We start from the raw sequence: 16,808 nt of genomic DNA, 5'->3' as shown, positions 1-16,808 counted from the left end.
TAGGAAGTCAATTGGATAAATCCATATGGAATAAGAGAGAAATTAATCGGAACACTAAATTAGCTGTATACAAGTGTTCAAACCAGTTTTAACTTATGGATCTGAGAACTGGGTCAGAAGTAAAACACTTGGCCAAAGATATGAGTGTCCTGAGAAAGATTATAGGCATGAACAGATGGCATTAACGGCAATGTCATATTAAAAACGAGGATATTATGAAAGAACTTGACATTGTCAGCATCCAGGAATGCTTTAGCAGAGCTAATCTCAGGTGGTATGGTCATTTAAACAGATTGGGCAAGGAAAGATTGGCAAAACAAGTGTTCTCTGCCAGGTTGGCAGGAAAAAGACCCAGAGGAAGACCAAGATATAGGTGGACTGATACGGTACAAAGTGCCTTAGACGATAGAAATATAAGATCTGATAATATTGGAGCCTTGACAAGTAACAGACTGATCTGGAGGAAAATTGTAGATAGGAAGTTAGTAATGATGTAAGTTTTTCATGTAGTACTATCGTATCCTGTGCACCCCTTGAGGGTACATGGCAGGAATTTGATGATGATGATGACAAACCACAGCCCCCCCCCCCTCCACAACAAGGATTACTCTAAATCCATCACCATTCCCTACATCCGAGGCACCTTGGAAAAAATTACCAAAATCTTAAAAAAACATGACCTGACCTCCTGTTACAGGCCATACAGAAAATTGGCATCCTTTATCCGCTCCACTAAAGACCAACCACTTCCCCTAGATCTACCTGGTGTATACCAGGTCCCTTGTAGCTGTAAACTGTCTTACTTTGGCCAAACAGGCAGGACAGCGAATATCAGAATTTCTGAACAGAACTACATCTGTTTTCACAAGTACAGCCATTCTGATCTTGCAGACCATGCTCTGGATGCACGCCACAGAATACGGTGGAAGAAAGCTACAGTAATACACCGTAACAAATACAAATTCGAAAGACTATTTATGGAATCAGCCTCAGCCCTAAGAAACTCTCCAAACCTCAACAAATTTGGTTGTATGTGACTGCCCCAAATTTGGGAGGCTTACATCAGCAGACCTTCAGCCCAATGGCCAAGAACACACCTACTAAGCCCGCTAGAGGGCACTATCAGGACTTTTAGGAGAACAATAGCTTCATCTCTTCATTCTCAGTTACTGTGTTGTAGTGCCTACGTTCACGTGCCTTTTTTTGTAAGTTCCATTTGAAGATGGCAACATGACATTGCCGAAATATCAAAAATATTTATTAAAGTATAATTTAATTTATATTCGTATCTACGTTGTTCAATTCCTTAAGTGATTTAATAATATATTTAACTATACTAAATAACTAAATATGAAACTCATCTTCTTCTTCTTCTCTTCCACTGTAGATGTCCAACTCTGACCTCGCCTTCTCGGTAACCAAAAATAACACAATATAAACAACAACTAAACTCTAAAAGCAGCACCACTTGTATTTGTATTACTGAAAAAAAATGTAGTGCAATTCGTGATGGAAGTCACACTATATACCATTTAAAAACACTTTTTTCTAGCACAGCTCAAATCCACTGCCACATTCTTCAGTGACTCTAGCCCTCCATGCAAATTTCAAGCAAAAATTTATGGCATGAAAACATTTCTATGGGAATTAAAATAATGAATTTCAAAAAAACTGAAGCCATGCAGAGTCCATGAACAATATACATATGGGATAGACAAACATTCCAAATTATCTTATAGATGCTTATACATTTTGTAATAAAACTTATTAAAGTTAAGGATCTACAGAATTAAGAATATCCTTGAAAAGTAGTTATTTCAAACAAGATAGGGTAGCAAAAAATTGTGTGAAACTTGCACTTAAAAAAACTTTTGTGTGTGTGTGTGTGTTTTTATATATACATTATTGGGATGTGTGTTCATTTACCTTAGGATTAATCTGGTTATGACCGTCTTCAGTAACTCCATCCAGTATAACATTTTCATGATGAAAATAAACACCTGCTGGTGCTATTGACAAAAAAATTCCTATTATGAAAGCAATGGTTACATTTGTCAATGATACATAATTCAGCTGCATATAATCCATTGCATGTGTAGATATTAAGATTTGTGACAATACACCTGTTAAAAAAGAAAAAACAAATGAGTATTATTCATTACAAAACATGTCCACTTCATATAAAATAGTTTTTTTTCCTGTGAAGTTATTGTAAAAGATAAAGTGTACACATCAAAAGTGATGGAGATCTACATCACTACAAGAGTTAAAAGATAAAATCAAAGATGATATAATTACAATTACTCTAGACACATTGGAATGTACGTGGCTAGAGATGAATTACAAGTTGTAAGAATACAAAATGTGACATATTTGTTCACTTCAAAATAAAAGCTTGAACCAAGCATTTCTCAAAATGTGATTTGTTAACCCAAGTAGAAGGGGGAGAGAGAGACCCTTTCATGGGATCCATAAGGTCAAAACTATTTTATCATACTAAACAGTTATCTGCCTTTTTCACTCTCATTCTATCATGAGTGTACAGTACGGTTTTCTTTATATACTTCAACCTAAACTACATATAACAATAGACTGAATGCAGAAACAGGGATTTGCAAAAATGTAAAACAATGCCACTCTTCTCACCAGTTTTTTTTTTGTTTTGTTTTAAAAAAAATAGTTATTTTTCATAGAGAATTTTATTTATGTTAATATGTAATGGATTTATTATTGTTACTTTTTGTTGAATTAAGAAAATATTTTCAAACTTTCTAAGTATTAATATTTCTAATGTGGTAAATATCAAGAGAAATAACCCACATAAACCAAAGCTCTCTGCGGGTCCTCAATAAATTTTAAGAGTGTAAAGGAATTCTGATAGGAAAAAGTTACAGAACCAATGCTCTAAACTATGACGATATTTGTTACTGTTCTATTATATTTTTTTGTAAATGCTAAAAGAATTTACTAGATGTCTAACAGGTAAAAGATAGCTAACTGCTTTTGGGATGTGGTGTTGCCAAAAAATGGTCAGGAGTTGCATATATTGAAAAACAGACAAACTAATAGGTCCTAGAGAGTACTGGTAAAACTTAAGACTCCAATGACAGTGAAAGTTAAGATGAAATACTTTGGACAAATAGACAAAATAGGTGGGAATTCTCAAAAAAATTAATAGAGGATAGAATACATGAAAAAAAGGGGAGAGAGCACTCTGACAGCAAAACAGATGGATGATGTCAGGAGAGATGGGTCCACAGAAGTGAAACTTCAAAGAAAAACCCAGCATAGTGCCATCTGGAGAAAATTTGCTCTTTATATACGTCATCTCATATGTCATCTGCTGACACCTCATGAAATTATGGATGATGTAAATGCCATATTAGGAGTAGGGTTGAATCACAACAAGAAAGAGGACACAGAAGATTGAAAATTTAAGAATAGGAAGTGTTTAGAATATTAATAGATAAGAAATGGGGACAGATATGAAACTGCTGATATAGATACTAGGATGGGTGTTAGCAGTTAGCTATGGAAAGATACCAAAAAAGTAGTTTGTATGAAGGAGCAGAAACAAGGAAAAGGTGGGCAACTGGTAGTGTGCCACAGGACTTAGACCACTGCTGTTTAATTTGTACATAAATGATATAGGAGCATAGCTAATAATGATATATAGAGCAAAGCTAATAATAATAATGATGTGTATGGAAATGATCACCATTTGGTCTTGAGTATGATAAAATTGAATTTCATATTCAAAAGAAGAACATGTAAGAAAGTTTTAAAGCAAATAAAAGTTGATTCTTTTATTCGAGAAAATTTGAGAAAAGGAACCAAACCTTGGAGGTTCAGTGGGAAATCCTGAAGAAAACATTGATTGATTCAGCCAGAGAGGCATGTGGTGAGGTTGTCTGCAAGGATAGAAAAATCAGAATCCCATGGTGGTCATAGGAAGTTAAAGAGGCAGTGAGGGGAAAGAAGAAAGCATATCAAAAGTTCAACTTTGGTAAGAAAATGAAAAATAAATATCAAGAAGGTGGTAAAATATTCTGGAGGCTGTTGAAAAGGCTCAGGAATGGAGGAAAGATGTAAAAGGAATTAGAGATGATAAAGGTGACATGAAAACTGGAGAGAAAAAAGATATCCTTGATGTATGGAGCAGTTATTTCGAAAACTTGCTAAACGAAACAATCAGTGGAGATCTGCATGAGGTGCAACTTGCTCAAGACATAACATGGTGTGAAGGTGCTAATATATAAAGATGAAAGTAATTTAAAATTCTAAAAATAATACTAACTGGTATTGAGTGTAAAGGGTACAGTATTTTTAGGAAGGATAGACAGGATATGAGAAGAAGGGGCATGCTGCTAATAATATCAGATGACTCGAATCCAGTTAGTGTTGAGACCAATTACTGCAGAACTAGTAACAGTATTTCATGTGGCAATGAGTTTGAAGTCATCTGGTGTGAGGTGAAATCTAATAAGATCAAATACACAGTGAGGTGTTACAGACCTGGGAGATCATATACTGAGTTCAGTGGAATGGTATCAGTTACTGGATGGGAAGAATATCGACAGTGCATTGGAAGCATTTAAAAAATATTTAAATGATGCAATATCAGAATGTGTCCCGAGAATTCAAAGAATACATAAGGTAGGAGTCAAATAGATGTGTAACCTTATTAAGCAAGAGATTTATTATTATTACAGGCAACTCTAAGGAGTCCCTACACTCATCAAGGGAGGCCCTAACATGTCAAGAACAACTATTCGACATTCACACAGTATCTATCATACCTCGCCTTGAGCTCATTCACAGTCATGGCACCCACAACAGACTCTGGCAGCTTATTCCACTCATTCACCACTCTCCAAGTAAAAAACCTAGCTCTACCACACTTGCTAACCACACTCTTGCCCGGCTTCCATGTATGGCCCCTAGTCTTCCCATCACCAGTCCTATTCTCAAAAATATCTTCTGAATTAATCTTATTCAAAAACCCTTCAGTAATTTGAATGTCTCAATCATATCACCCTTTACTGCCTATCAACTAATTTCTGCAACCCACAAATCTTCAACCTGTTCTCATAAGGTTCATTCCATAGACCTGCTATCATCTTGGTCACTCGTCTCTGGATCCTCTCCACCTCCTCCCCATCAAGAAGAAACCCTGGCACCCAAATCTGGGCACAGTAGTCTAGATGGGGTCTTATCAAGACTCGAGGAACAATAACCTGTTTGTCTCTGCTTGTTAAAGTATTTTTTGGCAACCAAGTGATTTGATGAGCTGATTTAGCCACTTTTGCAATGTGTCCCCTAAACTTCAACTCCCTATCCACCAACAGTCCCAAATCCATGGCCTCATCAATCTCCAGGAGTACAGTTCCACCAATGTGATATACCTGCTTATCTTTTCACCCCAAAATGCATAACCTTACACTTTGCCACATTAAATTGACATCCATTCTCCTTAGCCCAGTCCTCCAAACTATCCAAATCATCTTGCTAAATTTTGACATCCTGTGCACTCACTATTGCTCTACCCAACTTTGCATCATCAACAAACAAATGAACACTTTCTCTCAGATCCTTTCCTATATCGTTAATGAACAAATTGAAAGGTAGTGGTCCAAGAACAGAACCCTGCGGCACACCACTAGTCACAGGCCGTCTTTTGGACTCTACTCCTGAATAAACCACTCTCTGATATCTCTCCATCGACAACCGTCCTATCCATCTCACCAACCCTATATCCATCCCCATATGCTGCAGTTTACTGATTAGAATTCCATGTGGTATCCTGTCAAAGGCCTTAGCAAGGTCCAGTAGAATCACTGTAAACCCATTACCCTTATCCAGTTCAGCCATCACTGTGTTATAAAACGTGAGCAAGTACTGAGGCATGATCTACCCTTCACAAAACCATGCTGTCCCCCCATACAGTATCCCATTTTTATCTATCCAATCCTATATTTTTCTCTTGACTATTTTCTCCAAGACCTTGACAACGATTCCTGATATGCTGATCGGTCAGTAATTTACAACAGCAGTCTTGGAACCTCCTTTATGCAGTGGAACTATTTTCTCCTCTTTCCACCCCCTAGGGACTAACCCAGACCTGAGACTCAAATTAAACAAAATGGTCAAGGGCACTGACAATTCCTTAGCCGCTTCACATACGACACGAGCTGGTATACCATCCAATCCCACAGATGTATTGACATTGAGGTTTTGTAATAGATTATTCACCTCCACTTCATTCACCACAATTCCTGTATAAGCTATTGGTTCATTCATTCCTGCAATGTCACCCCTTGGATGTTATACTCTTGCAAAGTGCTCGCTCAGTAATTCAACTATATCAACTGATTCGGTTACCTTCCTACCATTGCCATTCTTTAAAATCATTCTACCATATACATTTTTTCTTTTACTTGCAACATATTGAAAAAACTGTTTGGGATTCTCTTTAGCCTGCATGGCTAATGTTCTTTCATAATCCACTTTTGCTTTTCTTACCACGCTCGTTACCCTTCTGGCCTACGCTTTATACTGTTCATGTGCCTGCTGGTCACCTTTCTCCTTAAATTCCCTCCACAGTTGTTTCTTTTTTTGCAGCTCAAGCTTAATGGTGTTATTCATCCATTTAACCCCTGCTTGATTTATTATTCGGACTCTAGGTATACAGTCAGCCATTGCCTCATGCAAACACTTCTTAACCGCCTCCCATGCGCTATCAATATCCAGTCCTTGCAGTGTTACATGCCATGGCACTGAACCAATCAAACTCCTAAGCTTGTCATACTTACCAGCCTGATAATTCCGCATGTACCCTGTCTTATTTGTAAATTCCACACCTTTAGCCACCTCCCAAGTCAAGACCCTATGATCACTCTCACCAATTGGTGAGAGTGATCATAGGGTCTTGACCTGATTTATAAGAAAGGATGACATGGAAGGAATATTCTGTGCCTAAAACGATGACTGTAATGACAATTAAAAGCAGCAGGCTAGAAGAATAACAACTATTGTACGGAAAATGAAGTCTGAGTATGAAAAGAAACTGGCTCAGCAAGCTAAAGACAGCCCATAAGAATTCTGTTGACATGTTGCAAGTAAAAGAAATAAAGAATATGACAAAAGAATATAATTCTTCTGAATGCAAGTGCCGTGAGGGGTGACAGATGCAGAAGAGATTGTTCAACTATTTTATTATTATTATGTGATACCTCCAGGGAGTCCAAAGACTCATCGAGGGAGAGTGTGCCAACAGCATCGAAAGATTGATCCCTTCCAACTACTAACCACACTCAAACTTGCTTAACTTTTTGCTGAGCCATTAGTAGCAGAGGCTCTACTAATCGACCAACCTTGAGTGCCCATTTTGAGTTCACTGCTATCTCTTCACTGAATGAAGAAACTTAGGTGCATGAAGTATTAGAGCTGTTGCACAAACTGAATAAGAATTTAGCAATAGGGACTGATGGGATATCAGCATGGGTGCTAAAAGAGTATTCAGCTGATCCAGCTATTCCTTTGACCAGGCTATATAATTTGAGTCTCAGAACAGGAAATATTATGCAGGAATGGAAAGAATGTATGTTAATTCCTTTGCACAAGGGTGGTGCAAAGACTGATGTATCCAACTATCGACCAATTAGTATTTCAGGAGTGGTGGTGAAGATTTTGGAAAAATTGGTTAGGTCTCGCATTCAGAAATGGGTTGACAGTGAATCTCTTTTTTGCAATGAACAGCATGGGTTTACTAAGGAAAGGTCAAGTTTTAGCAACTTGCTCATATTCTATAATAATGTTACCACTGAGTTAGACAAGGGAAATGATACACCATGATACTTTTGGATTTTGCTAAGGCTTTTGACTGATAACAGCATGGTAGACTGTTGCATAAATTGGAGAATATGGGTCTGGTTATAAAATATTAGCTTGGATAAGAGGATGGCTAACTGACAGACATCAAAAAGTGGTATACGAGGGATGCAAATCTGCAAGATTTAAGGTAACCAGTGGTATACCACAAAGATCAGTCCTTGGTCCACTGTTAATCAATCTGTACATTAATGATATTGGGAAGGATTTGACAGGCAACGTATAGTTATTTTCTGATGATGAAAAGATAAGTAGGATAATCAGGAATGCTGTTATTATGCAGTACTTCAGGATTATATGAATAAGCTGAAACTGTGGGCATGGGAAAATGGATGTCAGTTCAATGTCAGTAAATGTAAAGTCATGCACTTTGGTGATTAGTTATCCAATGTCATATTATATTGGTGAGATTATGCTAGAAGAAACTGAATACTGGCAATACTGAAACAAACATTCACATGTAAAGATAAGGATGTCATTTTGCCTCTTTACAAGACCTTATTAAGACCTCACTTGGACTATTGTGTGCTGGTCTGGTCTCCTGGTTGCCATGTGATTTGGATACAGTAGTGAAAGAGCAAACGAGGGTGTTAAAAATGATATCAGGTTTGTGGAATACTGATTATGAAGATGGAATGAGAATTTGGAGAATGCAGAAACTAGCAAAAAGGAGAAAGAGGTGGTGATATGATTGAGACTTACAAACTTCTGAAAGGGTCACACATGATTTCAGTTCATGGAATTTTTCGTTTTATGGAAGGTGGGGAAAGGACAAGAGGGCATTCTTGGAAGCTGAGAATGAATGCTGCTAAGAAGAGGATGAGGACTAGATTTTTCTCTCATGGAGTGGTGTGTGAATGTGCAAGCAGTGTGAATGAATTCAAGAATAAGTATGATAGCTGGTGCATGTGGCCTCCCCTCGATGAGTCCATGACTCCCTGGAGGTTTCTCTTAATAATAATAAAATAGATATAAAGTTTTATATAACAAATATCTTAGCAACACACTTAGTGCAAAAATGCAAATTTCATTAAATAACTAAGCTTATTTAAATAATAGTTAAAGTCTAAAAAAATTACACATTTCTAAATGTGCTGCCAGATAAGCATGTCACATAAAACTATTAATAAAGGTGGAGGTGCTCCATACTGTTGCATACCATCCCAAAAAAATGCATTGCCCTTTCCACTTGATTCCAGTTACACATTGACCTCTGATAGCCAGGTTTCACTATCGATGATAATCATAAGCCAAAACATATTCAATAATGCAATAAACTCTACTACTTTATTTTATGATGATAGCATTTATGTATATACATAACAAGTTACGTCCTGGTTTTTTCATTCATTTGCATCTATAGTCTGCTTGGCCCATTTGGGCACCTTTCTCTTTTTCATACACAGATGCACCAGGTGAATCTGAATCCTAAGTATACATTTCCATCCCCCCACCAGATTCTTCATAACCATGTTCAATAACATTTGAAATCATTGTCACATTTGCATACCATAGCTGAACTAACACACACAAAACAAAACACAATCCACTTAAAAGACATAGGTGCTGCCCAAACATCTATATATTTGCCTTTTATTAGTCCATTTTGATAATGTTTCACTGGCCTGACAGCTGTTTTGAACTGATTATTTCTCTTCAGACACCAGGCAGATACCCTAAGAGAGCAAAAACTCTCATTCAGTACTAAGCAACTTGAAATGTCAACCAGTTCGAAACAGTTGTCAGGCCAAAATGAAACCTTATCAAAATGGACTAATAAAAGGCAAATATATAGATGCTTGGGCAGCACCTATGTCCTTTAATTAGTCCACACCAAGCAAACTCATGACTGGTGAGGAATGTATTCCTGCAAGCTCTCTGGTCAACTTACGAAACCTTCATAATTTCTATATTCGGCTTTGAAATAATGCTGGATCTAATATCCACTATGCTTATGTAATATGAATATATATAAAAACATAAATATAAAAATGAATGTAAAGGTCAGAATACATACATATAGATGTAAAAATATAAATGTAAATATGAATATTGATACAAAAATATAAATTAATCAGTACGTGGAAGCTATCGATCTGCGGTTAGCCTAGTGGCTTTGCGCTTTGCAGCCATATGCCTTGGGAAGGAGTAACCCAGGTTCGATTCCCGTCGAAGAAGTGAGAAACTTGAGGATCTTCCTCGGCCATAGCCAAGTTTGCCGGTCTTGGGCGCAGGCAGTAAAGTTTTTTCCACCAGTTTATCTGGCGTTTTTCATCCCGCAAGCAGACAAACTGGCCCCGTGAACATACGCTTCTACAGTCAAAAATATATTCCCCCAGCAGCAGGCTAGGCGACAGGTCGGTTGGGAGTGGTACTAACAAGAAGTCGCATCTAAGTAACACGCAGACCCTGCATAGGAAGCAGGAATAATGCGTAGTGAAAGAAAGTACTTGGAAGCTATCTATAATACATGCATTGTATGCGATGCAGCTTGTAGGAAATAAATTACCTCCTGGTAGAGTTACTATTGGGAGGAAAATAAACTCTACTCACATTCTTACTGTTCCTCCTGTGATGATTTAGTTTCCCTGACTCTGCATTAGGTCTTGACTCTAATATATAATTTCTCCAGGCTCCTGATGACAAATCCATTCAAGTGCAGGCCATCAGTCTCTTTTATATAAGCCATACCATCAAACTCCCTCCAGACATAAAAAAAACTCATATCCATCTCTTCTACACAACCTGGGGCTGCCATTCTTCAGTAATAATTTTCACTCTTTTACTTTTCTTTCTTGCTTCTTTCAACAATCCTGTCATATCCTGTCACAAACTATATTTATCACTAATTAAATCATGAATTCAAACAAGCAATACTATCTTCTAATAGGCTGTTTATTTTTCTTGAATATTCTTCTGAATTCATAACTACTGTATATTTCCTTTATCTGCCCTGACTATTACCATGTTTTTTTTCCTAGTTTTAATTTTTACAGGCTATAAATTCTGATTTAGGTAAGTTTCTATGTGGTCCTTTACAGTTTAGTAATAAGGCTGAAGTTTTGTATGCGGATGAGATCGGCCGAATCTCTAGGAAGATTGCGGATTCCTTTTTTCTTTTTCTTTTTTTTTTCAATTTGCACTATGGAAAGATTTTTTTCTGTTTCTGTCAGGACTTTAGAAGAAAGATTTATCACAACTTTAGACTGATCTAGATGTTTTTCTTTTTCTTGTTGAAGCAAGTTAAACTTTCTAATTAAATTATATTTCTTATGATTTGCAACCATTGTAGCTTTGTTAGATATAATTCTGTGAAGGCTATCCAATAAGTCGGATGTAGCAATGTAGCCAATTCACTATGTATAGTAAAGTATTTTAATCTATCTTTGAAAGCTCTGATCTAGTGGCTGCAATCTACTCTCTTAAGATAGCTAGTTTGGTTTTTCTGTAAGTTCTATTTGCTTTAGCTGAATGGAATGCATGTTTAATTCTAACAAAATTAGGTACAATATCGTTGTTTCTGAATCAAACCAGAACCGTTAATCGGCTGATGAAGTTCTTATGTTTAATGCATAATTTTTCTAGTTGTGTTGCATTAGACCAGTGGTTCTTAACCTTTTCAAAGTCACGGAACACTTTTTATTATAAGAAAAATTTGGGGAATACCAAAAGCATTAGGGTCATAAAGCTAACAATAAGCATATGCATGGAGTTGCCTTTTATAAAAATGGAACTTATTTTAATGCAATACTTGAGCTTGTCAGCTTTTGCAGGTTTCAGCAATATCAGGTCTAATATGTGATATAGCTACCCTCATATCTTTGTCTATATTACTAAGTTTTTCACGCTTTTTTGTTTTTATATGGGTTAATATTGAGAAACCGAGGCTCACACAAATATGATGTTGAAAACTAACAAAATTTTCAGTGCTCTTGTGGAGAGAGCTGGGTTTTCGGCTTGACAAAAATACAAAATTCCTCAAGAATTATTTCAGAGTGTTTCATTTTTTGAGTACGATCTGCTGACAAGGTAACTAATCGTTCTTCTTGTAACGAAAATTCACAACTCAATGTATTAACTGTGCCAAATGGATTTCATATCCAGTCATAATTGTGTATTTAAGGAAGGAAAGTAACTTGAAATCTTTTCTCCAATATTGTTAATTGTTCTGTTATATCGGAAATAATTCCCTGAACATTTTTATTCAGAGTAGCCAATTACACTCAGAAGTCGTGTCATCTTTCACCAGCGAAACACTTGTAACCAATTCATGGAACACAAGTGTTCCAGAGAACACCGGTTAAGAACCACTGCTTTAGACCATAGGCACTCACCGTGAGTTTCCAGATGTACATGTAGGTTTCTGTGGTCAAGCAGTTCTGTAGGAAGTTTTTGGTACTAAGACTACATTGTAATATATGGAGTTTATTAAAAATAAACAATTAAAATCCAACAAGTTTCATACATTGTAAGACTTACATCATCAGGGGTAATGGTACATAGAGGTTTTACACAAAAAGCCTATTAACAATTAATTATGTCTATTAGATGTTTTTGATAACTTCACAACTGTTAAATAACTGATAAACCAGAATACAAATGATAAATTCGTTACTGTATGCATGTTGGAACATTGCTAGTTGTTGCTATCACGTTCCGTGGTATCACGCATTTTAATTCTTCTGCCAATTAATCTGACATCAAGTATGGCTGCTTTCATCAAAAATTTAACTGCCATGGACCTAGGATATAGCACGTGTGATACCACAGAATGTGATAGCAACAACTAGCAATGTTTCATCATGCATACAGTAATGAATTTATCATTTGTATTCTGGTTTATCAATTATTTAACAGTTGCAAAGCTATGAAGTTGCAAATCTCAGGTGGTATGGGATTACTAACACATGCTAACTGAATGCTAACAATGGGAAGTTCCTAACATCCTCATTTTTAATGTGATACTACCAATGATGTCATCTGTTCACTTCACTAATGTTTCTCAGAACTCATTTCAGAGGTCTCCAGTCTTTGATCAAGTGTTTTATTTCTAACACAGCTCTCAGATCCATAAGTTAAATTGGTTTGAACACCATCTTGTATACAGCTAATTTAGTGTTCTAATTTCTTTCTTAATGGGAGAAGAAAAATTAGTAAAACAAGTGTTCTTTGCCAGGTGCAGAAAAAAAGACCCAGAGGTAGACCAAGATGTTAGATGGATTGGTACAATAAAAGTCACCTTAAAAGACAGAAATATAAGATCTGATAATATGGGAATCTTGACAGACAACAGATTAATTTAGAGGAAGATTGTTGATTGGAAGTTAATAATGGTGTAACTTTTTCAAGTAGTGCTATCATAATTATCCTGTGCACCCCCCCCACCGTGAGATATCAGTAATTTGATGAAGATGTTGATGGAATCAGGAGCATCTAATATAGGTCTTTGGGGGGGGGGGGGGAATTGGGTTTGTTCAGGACAGCAACTGAATAGTTTACATTTGTTTTGTGATGTGAGGAGGCCAGGAAGAAACGTTTTTGGAGTTTAATTTCTTGATCTCTGATTTAGCATAATCATAATATAGATGTCTGTAAGTGGAGCAGTCTCTGAAAATAATGTCCATTTCTTATTCTCTTCACTGGTAATAAGGAGAATAGTAGAACTTCTCTTGCTGGCACTGGTGATGACTATGTTATCTTTATGTTTATTGAAGACATTGAGTTATCAGGAATGATAGATTTCCTTTAGGAGGCAAAGATCTAGAAAGGAAACTGGTGACGTCAATCCTAATGTTGTTATCATCTTTCTGGCTTTCTGGCTAAGTTACAGACATAACAGTTGATGATAAACATTAGGTCTAGTGCTTGTTTAGGCATGATAACAAAATTGTAAATTAAAGATGCCAAGGAATTACATTTTTGGTTTCATCCTTTATCCAAGTGTAAGCAAACAAAGTTTGTGCGTGAAATAACTTCATGATTAGGCCTTCAAATCTGTAAATTAAAGATGCCAAGAAATTATATTCTCAGTTTCATCCTTTATTCAAATATAAGCAAAAAAAGTTTGGTATGAAACAACTTCACAACTGGGATACTTGTATAAAGGATGAAACCAAGAATATAATTTGGCATCTTTAATTTATAGTATACCAAGTGGAAAAAAGCTTTCAACATCTAATCCAGAGTATTTTAGTAATAAGGTGTGACTCATTTTGACTACTTGTATATGGAAATATATCTTCTGCATTACTTCAACCTTGGTATGACTTCTGAGTCTGACTCCCACTGATGTCCTTTTGTGCTGAAGTGGTTGCTTTCCATTTTGAGCCATTCTGCTCAGTGATGGGATGGGCCTGCCATTGGGCAAAGCCACTGCTAAGGACCCTTCTCAGTGGCGGGGTGAGCCTATCACTGAGTGGAACTACCACTGAGTTAAATTATTCTTCAGGTCACTAACTGTTGGGTGATGCGAGGGATCACAAGAGTTTCTGGAGAGGTATCCCTGCACTTAAATATACCTCAGTAAAGTTCAAATCTGATCTGGGTAGTGGGCCCTTCCCATAATGCATAGCATTATACATGTCTATAAGGATATGTGCATTGTATTATAGGACACTAAAGCAATTGATGTGAAGTCATTAGCCTCTACATATAAGTCACCCAGTTGTGAAGTAACTTCACGTACAAACTTGGTTTTGCTTACACTTGGATAAAGGATGAATCCGAGAATATAATTTCTTGGCATCTTTAATTTCTAAATTTGATGGCCTGTATATTATAGTCCTTGGGAAACACACAGGAGGTCAGGCTTTTCCAGAGTACAACAGCAGCAGGAATGAATATTTACTCATTCAAATTTCCGTAGCTGTTGTAATGATTCATGTTTAAGTTCCTGGAATAAAAACTACATGGAACTAGAATAAAAATAAATAATTCGATGACTAAATTCAGTGTTTACACTTCTGATGATTTACCAGCTCAATCATGAACAAAAGCACTTTAAAGATGAACACTCAGCAAAGACTGGGAATGAAGTAATGAATGAATGTCCTCGTTCTCTCTTTGAGAACAAGGACAGTCCTGTAGGAAGTATACTCATATATATATATATAAGTTAAAAAAAAGAAAAAAAGAAAAAGCATGCAAAACTGTATTTAGTTGATAGAGAAAAGGAATCCAGTATGAATAAAGAATATATCAATCTAAGGGCAAATTAAATAGGGTTTAATGGGTGGAATTATGTAGTTTAAAACTTATGTTTTGCACTACATAATTGTATAACAACAAATCATTTAAAACTGTCTAACATTAAAATATAAAACTCTTTAAATTTGTTACAACTTACCTGATAGAAACCTGCCAAAGAGAATTGCAGCTCTGCAATATGCTGTTACCTTCTGATAAATAACTTCTGCTACTGAAGAATAAATATAAGTAAAATATGCAACTTCCGTAGCAGTGGCTATCCCATAGGTCACTTGCATCATCTACAATTTAGAAACAAATCAAATATTAATTAATAATGCATCACCTTCTGATTGAAGCTATATAACTAGCAGAAGACTTACACATATTATAGAAAGAATACAGGAAACCTAGCTCAGTGGATGTGACGTTTGCACACCACGGCGCTTGACCGCATGAAGGAAGACTTTGTTTCGAATCTAGTCGTCGACTAGAGGAAATTTTTCTAAGCCTTTTTTTGACCAGTTCCTAAGTTAGTCAATCTCTGGCATGGGCAAGCGGGTTTTTTCTCCTGGAAACTCGGGTTTTTCGTCCCATAAACTCAAGAAAATCAACCGTAGAACCCACATTATTTCAGACATTAAATATATTGTGTTAGGGATCTCTTCACTGCGTGCCACTTAATTAGTGATAGCCTTGGGCCAGCTATCTCTGATTGGCTGCCAGTGGAGATTGAACTGCCCACTCAGTCTCCAAAAGTTAGATAGGGCTAAACACCTTGCCTGCTCCCTATATGGGAATAAAAAGGTGTTAGCTGATTTTTTACACGAAACCTTCACCTTCCAATTTAATGCACCATGAATGAAAGCCTGTTTAGGTAACTGCTTTTTTTTTCTTTTTTTTTTTTTATATATTTATCCCATGCATCAGTGCCATGTGCGAGGTGCAGATGATTGAGAAAAAATCTATTGATATTTTTTCTTAAACAGCTGGAGGTTGAAGTTGTTGGGAAATACATTATGAAGACAGCTGTTCCAGAGGTAGATTGAATAAATGAGAAAGAGAAGAAGCAGGTTTGATGCATTTATAATTATACTGATAAGGGAGTGTTGAGCAGTTGCTGCTGTTGTTTTAACAAGACAAACAGTGAGTGGAAGAATGATGTTTGCCAATTTACTGGAGCAGTGACAAATGGGGGATAGGTCATCTATGAACCAAATTTCTTTCCTTAGGACAGCATCAAGAATTTTTAGGTAGGTTTGCAGTGCATCACCAAATTCAGTTTGACTGTATGATTTGGGTATTTATTTTGGATGAGTTTACTGTCTCTATCTTGTGTTTATCCAGTGGTAGTGCCATAGTGGATACAGTGAAGCTACATAGGACACATTGAGTGGATGACATCATGTTAGTAAACTGTGCAAAGCACAGTTCACTAACATGCTACCATTGAGCTACCTCCACACACACCATTTAAAGACTACATTATATGTAGCATGGTAGAAAATTCTGCAGAATGCTATGCACATGGGCACCCTGTGGATTAAAAAGGTGGTAAGTGAGGAATGCGTATTTATGCATGGAAATGTGCATATATGCATTAAATGTAAATAAAGTAACAGGAAGCAGGGGTGATTTAAATGTCATTGTCTTGGGCTTTAGTGACAGCAGAAGCAGAGAATTGGTAATGGATAATTTATTAGCATGTAAATACAAGCAAGTGAATGTCAGAT

The 16,808-nt window shown here is 36.5% G+C and overlaps 1 protein-coding gene across 7 annotated transcripts in view; it reads right to left on the bottom strand.

Annotated features, from left to right (window-relative positions):
• LOC150100493 (thiamine transporter 1-like) overlaps positions 1-16,808 on the bottom strand; it is a 344,253-nt gene that overhangs the window by 197,780 nt on the left and 129,665 nt on the right. For all 7 annotated transcript variants that reach the window (XM_090402459.1, XM_090402454.1, XM_090402455.1 and 4 more), the window contains exons 4-5: positions 15,236-15,377; positions 1,927-2,123 (exon numbers count right to left, since the gene is read on the bottom strand). In XM_090402459.1, coding sequence (XP_090258585.1) covers positions 1,927-2,123; positions 15,236-15,377 — 339 coding nt within the window. The remainder of the gene's footprint in view (positions 1-1,926; positions 2,124-15,235; positions 15,378-16,808) is intronic.

This window comes from Typopeltis vanoorti, chromosome 13 (genome assembly GCF_054136105.1).
Source record: "Typopeltis vanoorti isolate ZY-2024b chromosome 13, IOZ_Tvanoo_1.0, whole genome shotgun sequence".
Taxonomy (NCBI): Eukaryota; Metazoa; Arthropoda; class Arachnida; order Uropygi; family Thelyphonidae; genus Typopeltis; species Typopeltis vanoorti.
This window is presented reverse-complemented; position numbering and strand designations above follow the sequence as displayed.